The 20,226-nt window shown below is 38.1% G+C and overlaps 1 protein-coding gene across 5 annotated transcripts in view; it reads left to right on the forward strand.

Annotated features, from left to right (window-relative positions):
* The window catches only part of DAAM2 (dishevelled associated activator of morphogenesis 2), a 267,666-nt gene that overhangs the window by 108,571 nt on the left and 138,869 nt on the right, over window positions 1-20,226 (forward strand). For all 5 annotated transcript variants that reach the window (XM_070734270.1, XM_070734269.1, XM_070734272.1 and 2 more), the window contains exon 2: window positions 11,544-11,749. In XM_070734270.1, coding sequence (XP_070590371.1) covers window positions 11,576-11,749 — 174 coding nt within the window. In that variant the 5' untranslated portion in view covers window positions 11,544-11,575. The remainder of the gene's footprint in view (window positions 1-11,543; window positions 11,750-20,226) is intronic.

Here is a 20,226-nt window from a genome sequence, read left to right on the forward strand (position 1 = left end):
AATATTTAATGATAACTCTTGAAGTATTATTTTAATATTGCAGATCGGATAAGGCTTTGACCCTAAATTGGGATCTGTAAGTTTTTTTTGACAAAAGTTTCTGTTTACGTGTTCCCACAATTTATCAGATTCTGTTTTTAAACAGGTTTCCAACTTTGAAATTTCAAGTTTTCATGAAATTTGGCAACAGTTAAACAACTGTAATATTGCCTAGATGCATGAGTAACATTAGACGTTTGTGAACTCTGCAAATTTTCTCATGTTTCTCTGGGAATAAATTCCATTCATTTTAGTGAATCAACTTCTGAGAATAGGCATGAAGAGTAGCCCAAGCAACTCTCTGATGTCTTAAGAGTACTTTTTTTGGATGCTTTGTTTCTAAACAGGAGGCAAAAAGGGAGATGATGTGCAAATATAATATATTTTGCATTTCTGAACTAGGGTATCATTATATGGGCTTCATTTCAAAATGGAAAAATCAGAAGTGCTGGAGAGTAGCTGGCCCAAACTTCCAAGCAGACTTTTGAATTCAAGGATCAATCTTTTGATTCTTAGCACAAAAGGATCTGGCACTTAGATGATGTAGTATATTCAGAGCCACACCCCAATTTCCATGCCAGTGTGGTTGTTTCAGATAGAGAAACCTTAGATGCAAATGTCCAATTAGATTGGTGAATCCTGCTCTCATTGTGTTCTTTGCTTTTGGTCTTCTGTGGGAAGGAAACTGCATATGTTTGACAGCAGTTCATACACTCATGCACTCTTTAATTAGGCTGGCAAACCTGGGGACAATAGGTTGAAATCATTTGCATAATTGCTACTACGGGGATTTAGGAACTGATTATTTGTAGGAATGATTAACCCAGGACTTTTCCACCCATATAATTATGTCTTAATTCTTGGAGAGTACCTGGATAATCGCTGCAGTTTTCTTGACAAGATTTGCTGCCTCTTTCCCAGGGCTGAGAGAGATTGACTGACACAAGGTCACTCAACTTCATGCCTAAAATGAGACTAGAAGTGATAGCTTCCTGTTTTCTAACCTGATGCTTTAACTACTGCATCAGTTTGGTTCTATTTAACTAGGACTATTTTTTTTAACCTTGCTGTTCAGTTCAAGAAAACTCCCTAATCTTATGTTCCCGGGTCTATTTGACCCGGACTGCAAATTGATCATTTTAGGTACTTATATTTGGTCTTTTTGAAAGCTTTTTTCACCTGGAAACAAGTTTGAACATTTCTGCACACAATGGAATGAAAATTGAACTGAAAAAAATTAATCCTTATTGGTTTATTTTGCACATAAATGTGCCTCCCCCCGTGTTTGTGGATTTTTTTAGGTTTATAAGGCCGGGGGGAGTGGCCCTTTTGTGGCAAAAATAAACCAATAAGAATCATTTTTTTCAGTTCATTTCTGTTTTTCTTATGTTCAGGATTGTTCAATTTAGTTTATAAAAACTTTTGGGGGAATATTCCTTAGAGATTTGTAGCCTAAAAAAAGTATAAATTGAAAAGAAATTCAGAAAACATGGGGGGAGGGGCTTTTTGATAAAAATAAAAATATAAGCCTCACTTTTTTCAGTTCAATTTTCATATCATTATGTTCATAAATGTTCAAACTAGTTTTCCAGTTGAAAAAGTTTTCAAAAAGATCAAATTCAATTACCTAAAAAAATTCTTTTTGGTCCGGTCATATACGAACAGAAACAGACTCGAAGTGATGATTTTTTTTTGCCCAGAAAAGAATTAGCCACGACCCCCAAAATATTGTTTTGATGATCAGCAATATTAAATTGAGTAAATGAATGCATAAGATATTAAAAATATTTCGGATTTGAAGCTTGTGTAAATATAAAGTGAAAATGTTTGCAAGCAGCCAAGGGGGGGGGGGGCTTATTTATGATTGTAAACAACCAATAAGAAACATTTCTTTCAGTTCATTTATATTTTTCTTATATTCAGAAATGTTCAAACTACCAATCCCACACCAACTTTAGTAAAATTGAACACATTTTGCAAGCAAAACTATCCATAAATTGAAAAATATTTCACAAAAACGGGGGTGGTGGCACGCATTCTATCAGCAAAATAAACCAATAAGAATTACTTTTTGCATTTCAATTTTCATATCATTGTGTGCAGAAATGTTCGGACTACTTTCCAAGTGAAAAAAGTATTCAAATTGACCAAACATAAGCACTTCAAATGAAGAGTTTTCGGTCCGGGTCAGGGTGACCCAGGAACACAACTAGTGTGACGTTTTGTTTTTCAGCAAGAAAGAAACCCCCCACCCCCCAAAAAAATTCTCATAGAGAGAACCCCTGAAATGATGAAAAGTCATGAAATTTCAAGTTTCAGATATGCAGGGAAAATTTTTTACAGGGACTCAAACTTGGCTTCGGGTCACATACGACCCAAACTGAACAGCAAGGTTAAATGACATCCATTTGATTGGGAGAGATGAGGAAGTAAAGCAAATGCCAGTCACTTCTAGCAGAGCTACAGAGTAAATTAATATGGAGATAATTTTTTTCTGATCAAGCTTGCTGTGGAAGGGGAGATACAACTAAATTCAATTGGCTGTGTTTGGCCACCGGGCCAAGTGACTTTCAAATGAACATGTGCACCCTTGTCAGAGGAAGAGAACTTTGCTATAATTAAGGTTTCTGGCAGAAATCCAGACTCAACTGCCTGACCTGGACCAGCCTATTGACTTAGCTGGATGGGAAATAACAGGCTGAGGAAGGGTGGAAATGAGACATCCAGGCATTTCAAGGAATTGCTACATGTTTGTAAAAAATATACAGAAAATTGCAAAGCCAAGAACAGTTCAGAAGAAGCCTGGGTATAAGGGAAACACAGTTTTCTGGAGGGAATTCCTGATGGTTATCTTGGTCCACGATTTCCTAGAGATATAAAATATTTAGAGCCCTACTATTTTTTGTTTGTTCCTGAATAAACCCCTCCCTCTTGAACAATGTTTACTATCTTGACAGGAAGTTTCAAATAATAGGATATTTTTTGTTGATATTAATTTTTGCAAATTAGATACTTTGATGTTTTTTTTCCATCACTGTGAACAATATAGAATAGTCTCCCCTCCCCCACAATCAGAATAAAGTAATACTTTATCCTCTTGCTCTCTTATCCAGAAATTTGTGCAGGCATTCCTAGAATACATGTCATTAATTGCTATCCTGATATTATTTTGAAATAATATGTTATCAGGAAAAAATGTATGATTTGCAAAAGGAAGTGGATAATGAAAGAAGGCTGTCAGGAAGGCTGGGAAAAAGAATCTATGTGTATTAAAAGTTGTGCGAAAGGTTTTATGGTCTGAATGTCCCATTTCAAAGCCTTAGGCAGTTGTGGAGTACAGTATTCTGTTTCAAGATCAGAAGAGGATATCCTGACGTAGAAATATACATTTAAATTCACAATCATTCTTGCAACTACCCTGTACTTATGTGTAATGGTAAGAACTGCAGAAAAAACAATTGCTACCAACCTGCCTTCCATTGAGGACCTGTATACTGCATGAGTCAAAAAGAGGGCAGTGAAAATATTTACAGACACCTCACATCCTGGGCACACAAGGAATTTGTCTTGGTGCACAGGCTCTCATTGTACATAAAAGAAAAGGTAAATTCATCAAGAATCATAAGGTACAATACTTAATGATAGTCTGGGTACATATAAGCAATCAAATCATATTAGGTACCAGTCCATATAAATTGTAAGGATACAAGCCACAAAGTTTCAGTCATACAGTCATTTGTGGCAGGAGATGAGTGATGGGAATGATGAGAAAATTACTAACTATTTGCTAAGTCTGCACTACTATTAAGCTATTGACTAACTTTTATTTTATGTACACTGAGAGCATATGCACCAAGACAAATTCCTTGTGTGTCGAATCACACTTAGCCAATAAAATTCTGTCCTACTCTACTCTACTCTACCCTACTCTACTCTATTGAAGGAAGCTTTGAGTCCTAAGAGAATAGCTTAGCCATCCTGACACTTTCAATGCATGCCTTTTAGGAAGATTTAAGTCAATTAGTTCAAACACTTAAATGACACCCCCCCCCCCAGATTAAAATAAGCCTCACTCATCAAACATTCTGGTTCTTTTTTCTACTGTGGCCAACAGGAAGACATGACGGAATCAACTGCCCTTTGTCACTCTTACATAACCATTTTTACTTCCATGTCGATTTCCTCTGAACTTAATTGTAGTGCCAGAGGAACAGCAATAAAATCCATATAAATCAAATCAACAATATAATGAACAAATACATTAACAAGTGCAGTCATCTCAAAGCAGCAAAAGCTAGACCTGGCTTTGCTACAGATTTAGCAGTCCATGGATATAAATTGCAACATGGCATAGAAATATGAGGATTAAAATTATGAATGATTAAGAATGTTGTTATCTGTCATCCAGATATTAAGGAGACTCCTCAATAGAAAGTCTGTTGGTAAGTAATTACCTGCCTTATCTTAGCAGACAAGATTTCTCTGAGCAGGACCTCTGAGAATTTTTAGGATTATAGAGGAAGGAAGAAATATCACATAAGCTAGTATGGCTGCAAGTCATAAGGGCTTGAATCTGTCCTAGAAATTACTATACTGTAATTTGGAATTAGTGAATTAGATACTATCACTGTAATTATGGATGCTTTCTCCAAAATGATTATGATAATGTGAGCTGATGGCCATTGCCACTTCTTGTCCTGAGTATCAATACTACTTCCTTGATTCCTTGTATTTTGATTAAGAGAGTAAGGCACTAAAGACATTCTGAGCTAAGTCACAGCATTTTTGCAGGCAAGTGTTGAATGATCCAAAGCTGCTGTATCAATCAGACAAAAGTCTTTAAATGCTGCTATCAAACAAAGCAAAATTAGACTTGTGTCCCATTTTGATTGTTCCTTAATGAGATTAGGGGCAATTCTCATGAAATTTGTTTATTTATTGCATTTATTTATTGCATTTATTGCATTTATATGCTGCTCACTTCAAAGGGACTCAAATGGATGTGTAATATTGATTGGTGAAAAAGAAAACAAAATTGGTTTTCACTAACTTTGTAAGCTAATATCCTGATTTGTGAAATAATTGTTTTTTCTGAACATCACGTACCTTTCTCTCTTGCTTACAAATACTGTATATTCCCTTTCTTTCAGTGGATTTACCCACTTTTAAAATACTGTACATTCTTTTGTTGAATGTGGGCTTTATGAGCCATAGTGATGTATGAATGAATATCTCAAGGAATACAGCATTAGAGGTGTGATAGTGACTTGTAGAAATAGTGGCAAAAGACTATGAAATATATATATATATATTATGTGTGTATGTGTGTGTGTGTATAGCCATTTGCCTGTAATTCTGAAAATTTAGGCGATTCTAGAAGTATGAATTATGATTGCTGTCATCTACACAGTACTGTTCATCACTTTGTAATTTCATCAGTGATCTCTGCTTTTATAAACTCCAGACACAATTATTTGCCTAGGCTCAAGAGGTTAGAATTTTCCCTGTATAGAGAATGCTACTTCCAAATGTGGTGGTGGGCTGGATTGTGGAAAATTTTTACAGCTTCTAAATATAGATTATACAACGCAGAGGAATACTTTAAACCTTTTACTGCTTTGCTGTTGGATAATTGCAATGCTTGTGGGTCATATGTAGATTTTTCCCCCAACACCTGGTCAGGAAAGTATTGCAATAGAACTAACTAGCTTCAACAATTACATACGATACTGACTGAGCTAGATGAAAAATTGATAATAAAAATCTACAATTATTTATTAGAATTTGATAGAGCTGAAGATATAGTGAGGGAAGTTATGAGAGTATGGGCAAAAAACATTGGGCACAACATTGAATTGGAAGATTGGGAAAAAATCTGGAACAGAAATTATAAAATAACCAAATCAGTAAAGTATAAAGAGAACCAGCATAAAACAGTTCATCTGTTCATCTGAAGTTCTTCTTGATGCAAAATAGGGAAATTAATTTCAGGCTGGATCAATAGCATGGTAACTCTACATTACCGAAAATAATTTTTCCACTTTATTCTGCTTTGGTCAAAGCCATCTCTAATACTGTGTCACCTTTGGTTAACATCTTTTACAGTATAAGGAGCCAGAAAGATTGGAACAATTCAGAAAAAAACAATACTTAAGGATGATCAGGGACTAAAAACATGATGTGAATGAAGGAGCTGTATAGGTTTAGCTTTGAGAAAATGTTAGAGGGAATACAATATCACTTTTTAAATCCATGAAAGGATATTGTACAGAAGATCAAAACTAAAATTCTTTTTAAGTATAGGACATGCTTTAATGAATTGAATTGACAGGAAGTTAGATTTTTATTTAAAAGTAAAACAAAACTTCTTACAAGTACAAATGGTCAAATAGTAAATCCAATTATCTAGAGAGGTGATATCTTTCCCCCTGTGTTGGATGTATTCAAGTAGAAGCTGGATAATCATCTTGTCAGAGATGGTTTAATTTGCATGCATCCATTGAGCAGGAAATTGAATTTGATGGCTCCCAACTCTATAATACTGCTTTGGACTTCTACGAATATTTCTGATGTATATGTATATAGTTTGTTCACCTGAGGTACTGACCATGGTGCTGGTTTGGGGGACTTAGTTAATTATAATAACAGGCAGAAAGTATGATAGAGCTGGAAGGAGAACATATTGCAGGGCTGTCCAGCCTTAGTAAGTTTAAGACTTGTGGACTTCAATTCCTAGAATTCCATGGCCAGCCATGCTAGGAGTAGAAACCCACAAGTTTTATAGTTGCCATGGCTGGTCACCCTTGGCATATAGGCTGAAAAGTCCAATCTTCTGTTTCATACAGTAATCCAAAGTAAAGCAAAGTAGAATATCTGCATGTAATATGCTGATACCTGGAATTAAGCGAAGTGCAGTAAAATTAATAAACAGTATTACTACTGAATGAGAAAAAAACCCCTCAATTTTATACCAAATTAGTGTATTGGGGCAGTGTAGTCTTGTCCAATGTGATGTTTAAAGAGCTTCCTTAATTCTCACCTGTAGCAAATGGTTTTGTTGGAGGGGAATTTTGGGACTTGTGGTCTTGACATAGTTAGACAACATTAGTTTGGGAAAGATTGAGCATACTATACGTAGCTGATGTTTGTGTCACACTTAATATATAACAAAAAACCAACCCAAAAGTTCTCAGAAATGAGATCATGATCTGTTTCCCCCCCCCCCCCCCCAAAAGCCTGGAAATGTGCACAGCCATTGCTTTCTGGTCATTCTGATTTACAGAATAACAGAGTTGGAAGGGACCTTGGAAGTCTTCTAGTCCAACCCCCTGTTCTGGCAGGAAACCCTATACCATTTCAGACAAATGCTTGTCTATTCTCTTAAACTCTGTGTTTTATGCTTTTACATAATAACAACAATGGCATAGTAATTTACTTCTCTGGGGCTGTTTCAGAATGAATGATCTCATATGAAATCTTTTGCATTCAAAAGAAGTGGTCTTAATAGTCACTGCTAATTCTGGTAATGCCAATTTTTCCTTTGGGCAAAAAAGAAAGTTAAATTTTTAGATTCTTAGAATTTAGACCCTTTGCTTTATTTTTCTTAAATCAGCCAGAACGTTTTCACTAACCTGGAAAGGAAACATAAAATAGATTAAGAAGAGACAACAGGAACCAAACAGTGATATTTCAATTATCTTGGTTTTTTTTTAAAGGTTAGGATGGCATATTTGGACTTTGCTGAGTGCAGCTTATTTGATGTTGTAACTTAGTTCTGCAGCTACCATTGGAAAAAGTAATGTTTCTAGGGCACATGCTTGTTCTCCACAAGGGCACAAGGCAGCCTTGTTCAGGCAAATAAACAACACAGTGTATCTTAGGCCTGATTAAAGTGAATCAGTTACAGCAGCCTGCTTGATAAAACTCAGCTGTTGATGTAGCATTGAGTGGTTCTGTTCACCTGCCACCTTGTTCCCTTCTGCTCAGAGGAGCTAGTATTTTGAAAGACAGCTTTAATTATTTACACTCAAAATGTAGTTTATTCTGCAGATTAAATGAAAAGGATGAAATGCTTGGGGAGGGGCGAGAATAACACAAATAAACCCCAAGCTGCTGAACAACTAGTCCCTTAAAAGGACAAAATATGCAGGATCATGTGGACTGCACAGATCCTTCCTTTCAGACTCCTGGCAGGAGACTTCCTGTTTGGATGTAGGACTCACAGTCTGTGCAGTGTGCTAAGATCTGAGCATTTTCCCCTCCTTGGCTTTCTGTAGGCAGTTCAGACTTCTCATTGAAGAAACCTTTCAAGCACAGAGTAAATTGGAAAAGATAGATGTCTGTGCTGTCATCCAGCCTGCAAGTATCAGCCCTTAAACTTATGTAAAGCCATAGGTCTACTTGGAATTGCTGCAGGGTATTGACTGGTGACTAGTTAATCCAACAATGTGCATCGATTAACTGGTGGCCAGTTGACCCAACATCTTGCTGTTAACTAAACACCATAGACTATGATTAACTAGTCATTAATTTCTGCAAATTTCTTGTGTTCTGTTGTCAAGGGCAAGTGCAGGGCAAGGAGGAAAGCATTCCTAAAGAACCTCCAACTTCTAAAGCACTATAATTCTTAGAATTTGCTACCTTGGCTGCATTATTGGGGACTAGTCGATGATGTTGTCCCACTGTTTGTCAGTGAAATCTGATAGAGTTTTTGTCTTGGAATTAAGAGTTAGGAATTAAGAGGGGTACACCACTCTGGAGGTTGCTTTTGGATTAGGAAAGACCCTACCTCTCTCCGCATACTTAGTGTTCCCCTCTTCACCATCTTTGACAGTATTTATTACTGTTGTTATTTTTTACTTTATTATTTTATTGTGCAGTAGTTTTAAAGTTTCTAAGCCACTCAGAGGTAACTAGTCATCCAAGTTACCCAGAAAAGATGGGCAGCATCCAAACTGAATAAACAAACAAAATTAATAAGTAATTTGTAATTGACTTGTAGTTGGCTTACAGTTAGTTTATTTGACTCATTAGTGAATTACAGGACAAAAAAAGTTTGACCAAATCTGTGGCCCTTATTTTACGCAGGGAAAGCAATGTCAACTACTATTTGGAGTAAACCAATTAGTTGTTTCTGTTTATATTTTACCAAAATTAAATTCTGGTAAACCACTGAAATAGCAATGATTTTCATTGACAAATAATCTCTGTTCCTTGCTATTCGGCTTGACAGCTGGGGCCCAGCATTAGGCTGTTACCTTTTAAATCTATATAACATATGCTGACTTTTAAACATGTCCACCAGCTTTTTTCAACTGTTACCAGTTAAGTTTCTCTACAGCATAGGGGTGCATGCCATGCAAAACAAAATATTTTTGAGTTTAATTGAAATCAGAAGCTCAAGTTTCCAGACTTTTGGAACTGTGACTGAGGGGATATATAATAGAATAAACCATTACTTATTGTTGCCAGGATTTTACTCATTGGTTATCACTCAAAAGATCAAAAGATCCTGAATAGTTGCATTTTCTCCCTATCCTAGCTCTTTTGCAGGACATTGTAGTCATATGATTAATTCATAAATACTGTTTTCTGATCCATTCATAGTTTTACTATTTGGACTTAAGTTTAAGTAGTTTAATACAGTTTAAAGAATGCCCACCTCCAAATGCCTATGGGCAGCTTACATTAAAAAAATGAAAGAACAGAAAACCAGAAACAGCATAAGTGTACTGAAGGAAAACTGAAATTCTGTTTAATAACCAAACATCCTAAAGGGCTCAGCCACTACTCTGCCCCAGGACTCTGGACAATAGTCAAGAAACAATTAGAAGTCCTACAAATAACTAGGTTCTATGCCAGTGATGGTAAACCGTTTTTGTCTCGGGTGCCAAAAGGGTGCAATGCCTTCCCCCCATGCACAAAACGCATGTGCTGCCCCCTGTGCATGCACACAACCTCCCCAGTGCTGCCCCTCCATGCATGCGCACTGAAGCTTCTGGACTTCTTCATTTCCAAACTTTTGGTTGGGCCATTCAGCCATTTTCTGCTGTCCCCAGGCTTCAGAAGGCTGTTCTGAATCCTGGGGCAGTGAAAAATGGCCCAATGAGCCAACCAGAAGTTTGTTTCCAAGCTTCCAGTTGGCCAGTTGGTCCGTTTTTTGCCATCACTAGGTTTCAGGAAGCTTTCCTGAACCCAACGGTGTTCGGGTTCGGCAAGTTTGGACGAACTTCATGCAAAGTTCAGCCAAACCCGAACCTGAACGGTCCATGGCGTCAAAGCTCCACCCCCGGAATCCCATTGTTTTTTATTTTTACGGATTTTTAATTTTTATTAATTTTTACAAAAAAGGACGCCGCAGCAGCGCCACAAGCAGAGGGAGGTCCTTTCACATAAATATATATATATATAATTTTTACATGAAAAGACCTCCCTTTGAAGGAGCTGAAGGATTCCATGGAATCCAGGAAGTGATCACCTTGGTGTCCTTAGCAACGTACATGATGGCAAAGCTCCGACCCCGGAATCTCTTTGCGGGAGGGATTCCTCAGCTCCTTTTGTGCCTCCCTCCCAGCCTCCTGACCGGCCGACAGCTCCCCGGTGTTCGCCTTCCTCCGCCACCACTGGCAACCGGCTCCTCCTCCTCTTCTCAGCAGATGACAGTCAGGCGGTGGCTTTCGTGGTGTTCGGCACGAACGCTGAACCAAAGCACGAATTTTGAAAAATTTGTGGTATGCTAAACACCACAAAATTCGGTTCGGACCCGAATTGTGCAGGTTCGGTTCACCCAACACTATTTCTCACTCCTATCAGCATAACATGATTCCAGATAAGGTGTCTTTTTCGTGTTTGATCAGACTCAGTCTTCCTCCAAAGATGACCAATACATGTGATGCATGGTGTGATTGGATTGTGTGATTGAGTAATATATAAGGTTTTTAGCTGTAGTTTTTTAATGTATTAGATTTGTTTTGTACACTTTGTTTCTATATTTATTCTGTGAGCCGCCCTGAGTTTTTGGAGAAGGGCGGCATACAAATCTAAATAATGATGATGATGATGATGATGATGATGATGATAATAATAATAATGTTCTGGGCATTTCTTCTGTGGTATATTATATTACCTCTGGGTAATTCTTGATTAAATCATGTATTTGTTTTCTAACTTGTATCCAGTCCTGACACATACGTATATTATATAGTTATTTTTCTGTCCTAACTGAATGAAACTGTTCTGGGTTAAACAGACAAAGGAAGAAAACCATAATTGATTCACAGGGCTAAAAGCTGCTTAGTTTACTGCCTCATATTTTCCACTAAGATACCCCAGAGAAAGTTTTGTAAGACAGTGTTTGTTAGTGATTTTATTATTTAACATTGCTTGCACCTCTTTCATCCTCATTTTTTCCAAAAGCTTGTTTAGATACTGTAGTTATCTCAAAGTATTCCATTCATGGACCTTCATTTGGAGTCTTTATAATGTTTCTTTTTCTTTCTCTGCAGATCATGACTGTTAGATAGCATCCCATATCACAATGGCTATGGCTCCCCGAAAACGGAGTCGTCATGCTTTGGGGTTTCTTTGCTGTTTTGGGCGGAGTGATCTGCCTGAAATCAACCTCAAGGACAATAACCCTCTGCAATTCTTGGAGTTCTCAGTGCCAATCCCACTAGCCGAAGAACTGAATGCAAGGTTCTCTGAGCTTGTGGTAAGTATGTTGAATTTTCTGGGAGGAAATGTCTCAAATTTCATCGTGAATATGTCTGTGCTGAAACTTCTCCGTTTAATATCTCTGAGTTAAAATGTGAAAGAAATTCCAACTTTCAACACACTCTGGGTATGTCTTGGCAGAAGGGTATGGAAACTGAATGACATTAGAGGTAAAGGTACATACAAGTATCACAGGTCACTTCACCTTTGTATAGGTAGGAATGGCAATCATCCAGACCTTAATTTATTATAGCATATGATATGAATCTGCCATTGTTAGTCATTCAGATTCACAAAGGCCCTGATAATATTGAATTATTTGCTGACCTTTAAATTTGTGGAAAAATAAATACTTCTACCCCAGACTTCAAGTTCTCTACGATGGGTTTTTCAGGGCAGAAAATGTCATGGAAAATGACTACTATATTCTGGACTAAATTTAAATGAAAAAAAAAAAAAGGTACAGGCATTTATGACAGTGGTTGCCTGGAATAGAAACAAGGATTATAGGTTGCAGAATCTGCCTCCTAGAACAGATTGACAGTGGGCAGCTGTATTTGTATTGATTGGTTATGCTGAGGTTTTAATTAGATCAGAAAATTCAATTGGGAAATGAAGTAGTGTAAACCAGTGACCTGGAAATGTTTGAAAGAATTGTGTACATTTTTATTAGCAGTTCAACTCTGCAACCTGCTGTTGTGCAAAGGCATGTAAGTACTCTCATTTGACACCATTGTAACTTTGGATAGTTGCTTGAACAAGTGGAGTTAAATGAGGACTACTTGTCAAAGTTTGGCCTTCGGTATTTGCCATGTGCTTTGTAGAAAATATACTACAATGCTTTTGAATTTGATTCTATGGATATTTGTACAAGCCATAAGCATAGGATCATATTAAAACTTGGGTCAATGCCTTGCCTTGGGGATAAAATGCCCTGCCCAGGGGATAAAATGCAGTCTTAACAAGAACAGTCTGGCTAACTTGTCATCAGTAAAAATATTAATTGTCCTTGGATTCTTTACCTGCTTTTCAAGAAAACATCTTAGCTACTTCTTGGTCATTGGTTGACTTGGTTTCTCTTGGTCTTCCTTCCCTCCTGAATTTATCATTTTGACTCTCTCCAAATTGTTGGTACCACTTCCAAAACATCCTTTGATGGACAATGGGTTCATAGTATGATTAGGTTTCTTTCTGCAGCCCAAGAAGCAAAAAAGATCCAGACTTTCTTGATTATATGTTCAGAACCAACCTAGAGTTTGATGATTGTTGTAAGATTACATTCTTTATTCAGGATTATTGTTATGAGGAAAATATGAGGCAGATCAGGTGCTGGTCATGTATGGAACTACTGTATTTTTCGGAGTATAAGATACACCGCAGTATAAGTCACATCTTAATTTTGGAAGAGGAAAGCAAGGAAAAAAGGCCTCTACCCCCTAGCAATTTGCCAAACAGCAAACAGCACAGATGATATGCACTGTTTGCTGTGTATTTCTGTGCATGTGAGCCTGACCAATAGAAATAGCAAAGAATTGGAGACATGTACATTATGACAGTATATTAATCCCAGAAAGTTTTCCTAAATGTAATCACGCTTACTCCTCCCAATTATTTAAATAGAACTACTTCAAACATGACTAAGTCAGGGTTTAACTCAGCTGCCTTATCTTAATACTAATACTTAATACGAAAACAGGACATTTCAGATTATACTTTTACAGACCTTTAAAATTGATGTGGCTTTCTGGAAGTATTATTTGCTATTTAAAAGAAGATACAATAGCACTGGCCAGTAAAGGGCAGCCATTCGCGGCCCTACTGGAACGCTCGGGAGGGGGGGGGGCTCAGTGGAGAGCGGTGTGGTGCTAGGCCCGGACCCAGATGAATTGGCTATAGCAGCAGAGGGTGAGGGGAACAGACAGACCGCTTCTCTGCCGAGCAATTTCCTCCATCCTCTCTTCAAAAGTAAGACCACCTCCACCCACCCCCTCCTTTGTTCCGTTCCGGACTGCAATATCTTATCTGTGCCAAAGTGGGCAAGAAGGAGGGAGAATCTTGCTCAGTGGAGGGGGGGCTCTGTCTGCTCCCTTTGCCCAGCAGCCAATTAGTCTGGGGAGAGCGGCACTGGGCTGGCGAGATTCAGTTGCTATACATGTGCAAAAGACAAATCTCATGTGCACGGCGTATGCACGGCCGGCGGTGATGGAGCTGCCCACCCCTGGCACTGGGCCTCTTCAGATGAAGAATTTATTTTAAAAAGCTTCTTCATTTTGTTATGTTGTCTAGAACAATAATAAAGCAGTCTTTAAAAAATAAGTCTAATAATTTGAACATTCTATAGGCATTTAAAGTTATTGACTTACCTCTTTGCAGCAAAAAACCAGCCAGTTTCAGCCTTTGCCTCTCCCTGCAGCAATTTGTCTCTATGCAGTTTTAGTTTCACTTTCATTTTAGCAGGGGCTTGCTGATAACTTCAATCAATCAGCTGAGTGCCAGGTGGCAGATAGAAACATAGAAACATAGAAGTCTGATGGCAGAAAAAGACCTCATGGTCCATCTAGTCTGCCCTTATACTATTTTCTGTATTTTATCTTAGGATGGATATATGTTTATCCCAGATAATCAGTCGCTTGTATTAATCAGGCTCCACTGCTGTTTGCTGCAAGGAGTTAAATTGCTGCAAGGAGGGTGGTTGGGTGGGAATTTTTTTGGGGTAAAAGGTGTATCTTATACTCAAAAAATATGGTGTTCATTTAGCATTTTCTAGATAAAATGGAGTTTCTAAATTTGTGTCATTTGCCTATGTCCTGTGTACAATTTAAAAGCAATGGATCATGTGATAGGAAGTTAAACCATTGGATACCATTTCTGTATTTTTGTGCAAACATACTGTGCTTGGTATGAGATGAGCAGCCATAAAAATTGTTGTCTGCAAGGAATATAATTTTTCTATTCCAGTCAGAGCTGAAGAAGCTTCTTGGATGAGAAGCAAAACGTTTTCAAAGAAAAACAAAAATAGTCTAGTTTCTTCTTGAAAAAGCACCCTTGGGACAGCCATGACCTGGATGACTGAGAATCTCCATAGACATTTCATTGTTTTGTTTATAAATTTATACAATCAGCTGAAAGCAAACATAGCAATCAAAACAATCATTCAACAATCATTAAAATTATTCTAAGCACTTGGATAGCAATCTGCACTTATAAACTGGGTCATAAATTCCTCTTCATTAACCTGACTCTGTTGAACCATTTTTTAAAGATTCCTTTAGGAAAGAGGAAAGTCAGAATTTAAAGAAAGCTCTTTATAACTGTATTGGTTTATTATGCTTATCTAGGCCTTGCCTTAAGGTAGGGCACTCAGAGGGAAAGGAACTTCTTGAATTAGTGTTGACTTTCTTTTGGCCTTCTTGGAACAATGAAGAAAGAAAGGCCTACCTATATATTAGACGATGCTGGCAGGGTGTATCCGTACCCCAAAGTTGTGAATCTGGCCCATGGCCATAATTCTAGTGTGTCTTGGCTAGCTCCCCATTTTTCTCCAACATGAATCACATTATTTGTAGTGAAGTACTTTTACAGTTGGTGGTCTGTGCAAAATGTGCCAAGCTGGTTGTATGTCTGCTGCCAGTGTGGGCTTTTCTAAGAGCATATGTTTTTCTTTGTGCAGATTTATTGACTGGAGAGGAAATAGGAGAATTTGGAAGATTTGCTCCCCTACCTCCTTTCCCTAAACTTTCAAGGTGTTATAAACTTTCATAATTCTAGGGAATTCTGATGTGGTTTTTTCCAAGGCCTTCTCAAACATAGTACAATGCGTGGCAACATTTTGGTTTATAGCATCCTTTGATATTCTAGATTTCACAAATTAAATGAAACATTTGAACGGAAAATACAAATATTGCAGATTACAGTTATTCCATGAGAATCTATTGTCAGCCAGAAGTCAAAATAGAAAACCAAACAAACCTTCTGGGGAAAGGGACAATGGCAATAATAAAGGATAAAATCTAATTATATACTATGAGATCCACTGCATTACAGCTCTATGCTGTTTACAGCATTTTATTTTTATTTTATTTTATAAATACAACCTTGGAAGTACAATTGCACAATAAATCTCTTCTAAAGTGAGTCATTGGCCAAACCATAATACGTTTGTCAGGAATTCATCTTGATTTAGAACTTTTTCTCCAAATCCTCTTTATTTTTGTTGTCTCTCATGTTGAATTTTAAGTTGCTATTTTAAGTAACATGGGCTTCTTGCTTTAGTTGTGCAATCTGCTCTGTAATTTATACAGAAGCCTAAACGATGCTCTTAGAATTAATGCTTGATTGCAGAATGGCACAGAACTAAGAAGAGAAGGATTTTACTAGACATCCTGTGCTTCACTGGGCCACTGTTTCAGAAATATTTCTTTACTTTACCAAAACAGAGAAACAGAAAGACAGAGAAGATTTTTTTTAAAAAAAAGCAGTGGTAGCAAGGGCAAATTCCAACTTCCTCCTCAATTCTTCATTCAGTTTCCTTGTGGGAATCTGGCAAGGAACATTGGAAAACTTCCCTTCCCTGCAGACAGAAAAGTGGCTGTTGCTGGGTGGGAAAGAGAGTGAGGGATTACAAGACTGTCATGGAACATTGAAAATGGAAGTCATATTGACCCCAAGAGCAGCAGCCAGCTACACTGAAGCAGACACAACTTCCCCAAATTTCATTGTCTCAGGAGTCATGGGTCCTGGATTTTGAACACATTTTGTAATTTGGCCCATTTGAAATACTTTAATTCAATAATTGTTGCCCTTTGATACAACAACAACCCCCCATTATCAATCATGACAACTGTAGCTTTATTCGTCAAATTTAGGCGCCATCTCTCTCAATCTTAGGAACTCAGGATAGATAAAAATTCATAAACTCATGTAAAAAACACAGTTAAAACAAAATTAAAATAGAATGACAACAAATACACACTGTTTTTTATCACTATGCTTAGCCACCCCGAGTCCACGGAGAGGGGCGGCATACAAATCCAATAAGTAAGTAAGTAAGTAAGTAAGTAAGTAAGTAAGTAAGTAAGTAAGTAAGTAAGTAAGTAAGTAAGTAAATAAATAAATAAATGCAAGGATAAACAATATGTTAACAATACCTTTGAAAAGTGTTCGGAAACTTCAGATCGTGCAGAATGCAGCTGCGAGAGCTATCATGGGCTTTCCTAAATTTGCCCATGTCACACCAACACTCCGCAGTCTGCATTGGTTGCCGATCAGTTTCCGGTCACAATTCAAAGTGTTGGTTATGACCTATAAAGCCCTTCATGGCACCGGACCAGAATATCTCCGGGACCGCCTTCTGCCGCACGAATCCCAGCGACCAGTTAGGTCCCACAGAGTTGGCCTTCTCCGGGTCCCGTCAACTAAACAATGTCGTTTGGCGGGACCCAGGGGAAGAGCCTTCTCTGTGGTGGCCCCGACCCTTTGGAATCAACTCCCCCCAGATATCAGAGTTGCCCCCACCCTCCTAGCCTTTCGTAAGCTCCTTAAAACCCACCTCTGTCGTCAGGCATGGGGGAATTGACATGTTCCTTCCCCCTAGGCTTATAAAATTTGTGTATGGTATGCTAGTGTGTATGATTGGTTTTTAACTTGTGGTGTTCTTAAAATTAATTTAATATTGGATTTGTCTTGTATTGCTGTTGCTGTGAGCCGCCCCGAGTCTGCGGAGAGGGGCGGCATACAAATCTGATTAAACTAAACTAAACTAAACTAAAAGGAAGAGGGATTTTACTTACCTCCACTTTTTGGGGGGAATATCTGGATAATTTACACACTGCATAGGATTAAGTATTATCTTCAGATTCTGCCAGTTGTATGTTTGATTCCATTTTTTATCATTATCATCTCTTATTTTTATGAAAGTGTACATATAAATACAGCATGTGTGTGTATAAAGCCACTTTGATGCAGTAGCTAAAGTGCTGGCCTAGAAACCAGTGACACGGTCTCTCAGCTCAATCTAAACCACTTCACAGGGTTATTGTTCACTGCCTTGGGTTGACCAAATATATAAAAGGTAGGATAAAAATATGATGATATTGAAGATAAAGATGATGAACATGCCATTTACTGTAAATTCCAAAGTAAATACTGTATTCTTTGGACTATAAGACACACTTTTTTCCTCCCTAAAAGAGGCTGATAATTTGGGTGCATCTTATACTCTGAATGTAGCTTCCACCCCCCACTCACCCCCAGTCCTAACTAGCTTCTAACAATCTTCCTAGCTCTTATGGCTTGCAAGCTCTTTCACTGTTATTCTCTGCAAAGAATATTTTCCAAACCCTGTCTTTGTAGGGTTTTTTTCATTCTCTACTTGCTCCAAATGTTTCTTTCCAGCCCTAACCAGGTGCTAACAATGTTTCCAGCTCTAACCAGCTTGCAAGCCCTTTCATTGTTACTCTCTGCAAATAATGTTTTCCATTGTTTGCAGGTTTTTTCCATTGCTCCATTTGCTCCGAATGTTATTTTCCAGGTGCTAGTGATGTTCCCAGCTCTTACTGGCTTGCAAGCTCTTTCATTGTTATTCTCTCCAAATAAAGTTTTTTAAAAGCCCTAACCAGGGGATAAAATAATGTGCTGGCTAAGGACACTAGCCAGATGAATACTGTACCTGGTAAACAGATTATTTTCCCTATTTTCCTCCCCCAAAACTAAGGTGTCCCTTATACTCCAAAAAATACATTACTTAATCTCCAAAGAATTCTGGAAAATAGGACAGTTATTAAATCTTGTACAAGTCACATATATAATAAGTCTGATGTAGCAAAAGAATAAGACCAATAGACTGATTTTAGTGGTAGCCAAATTGTTGCTGTGATCCTGTGTAATAATCATCATTGGTCAAGTGGCAAGGGTTGTGAAGTTCCTTAAACAACTTTTGTAAATTGTTTTAAAGACACCCCACAATCTACAGCGATCCCCCGAGTTTCGCGATCTCGATCATTGCGAAACGCTATATCGCGATTTTTCCACCCGATGACGTCACTCCCTTCCTTTCTCATCTTTCTTTCTCTCTCTCTTTCTCTATCTTGCTTCTTCCTCTCTCACACTCTCTTCCTCCCTCTCTCATCTCTTTCTTTCCTTCTCTCTCTTTCTCTATCTCTCCCCCTCTTGCTCTCGAGCGGCGGGTGGCACCCAGGGAAGGTTCCTTCGGCCGCCCACCAGCTGATCTGCTCGGCAGCGCAGTAGCAGCGAGGAGCCGAAGATGGTGTTTCCCCTTTGCGTGGGCAATGGGGAAACACCATCTTCGGCTCCTCGCTGCTTCTGCGCTGCCGAGCAGATCAGCTGGTGGGCGGCCGAAGGAACCTTCCCTGGGTCTTCAACTCCCAGAGCGGCGGACAAGCGGAAAAGCGGCGGACAAGTGGGCAGGCAGGCGGCTCCTCAGCTGCTGGGTCTTCCCAGGTGCGGAAGTAAAAACACCATCTGCGCATGCGCGGCCATGGAAAAAGGGGCGCGCATGCGCAGATGGTGTTTTTACTTCCGCACCGCTATATCGCGAGAAATCGATTATTGCGAGGGGTCTTGGAACGGAACCCTCGCGATAATCGGGGGATCACTGTATTACTTTTTCATATCCATCCATCTATCTACATCTGTCAATCAACAAACCATATCCAGGAGTTGAATAAAATAAAAAAATGCCCACAACAAATTATAATAGGCGTCCTGTGAAGCTGATTGGACAGTTTAGAAAATATGCAAAAAAAGAGTAAATCTTCACATAGTGATAATTAACTTATAGAATCTATCACAAAATGTAGTGTTACCACTAATTTGGAGAACTTTTAAAAGGAATTGGACAAATTTATGGAGCATTTATTCATAGGCCTTTCTGTTAGTTGAGTTGAATTGATCTGCATGAAGTAAAAATTAAAATGCCTTTTATCCATTCTTAACTTTTGTGCATGGAGAAATGCTTCAAAAATATTTAATGCAACAGCTAAATATAAAAATGTAAAACATAAAAATGCAAAAACCAACTGAAAATCGTAATAGGTTCAATTACGTGCTAAGGGATATCATTTCTAGAATGATTATTGTGGTGGAAGGGAGTTACACATAAAATTAGTTACTTGTTGGGTTGCTTTATTTACAAACACATCCAGGATTCAGGATAATTATTCATTTATTTAAATAGGGCTAAATCAGTAAAATAAATATTTCTATCCAATGAGAAACTTCCCATTCACAAATCTATACCAGGAATAGAACCAGAGCTCTGAAATAGATGGATTTGAAACAGCTAAGGGAAGGGACAATTCACGTTTATTGCAGTTTTTGTTCTTTTATTAGCAAACCGGTCATATAACCTATTGCATTCCAGAATGTCCCCTCCCCCCATCATTCTTCTCAAATCCAGGAAGAATTTATTTAATTAACCTTAAATTATTCCTTTCTCAAATACAAACCTTGTATGAC

Source organism: Erythrolamprus reginae, chromosome 1 (genome assembly GCF_031021105.1).
Source record: "Erythrolamprus reginae isolate rEryReg1 chromosome 1, rEryReg1.hap1, whole genome shotgun sequence".
NCBI classification, from domain to species: Eukaryota; Metazoa; Chordata; class Lepidosauria; order Squamata; family Dipsadidae; genus Erythrolamprus; species Erythrolamprus reginae.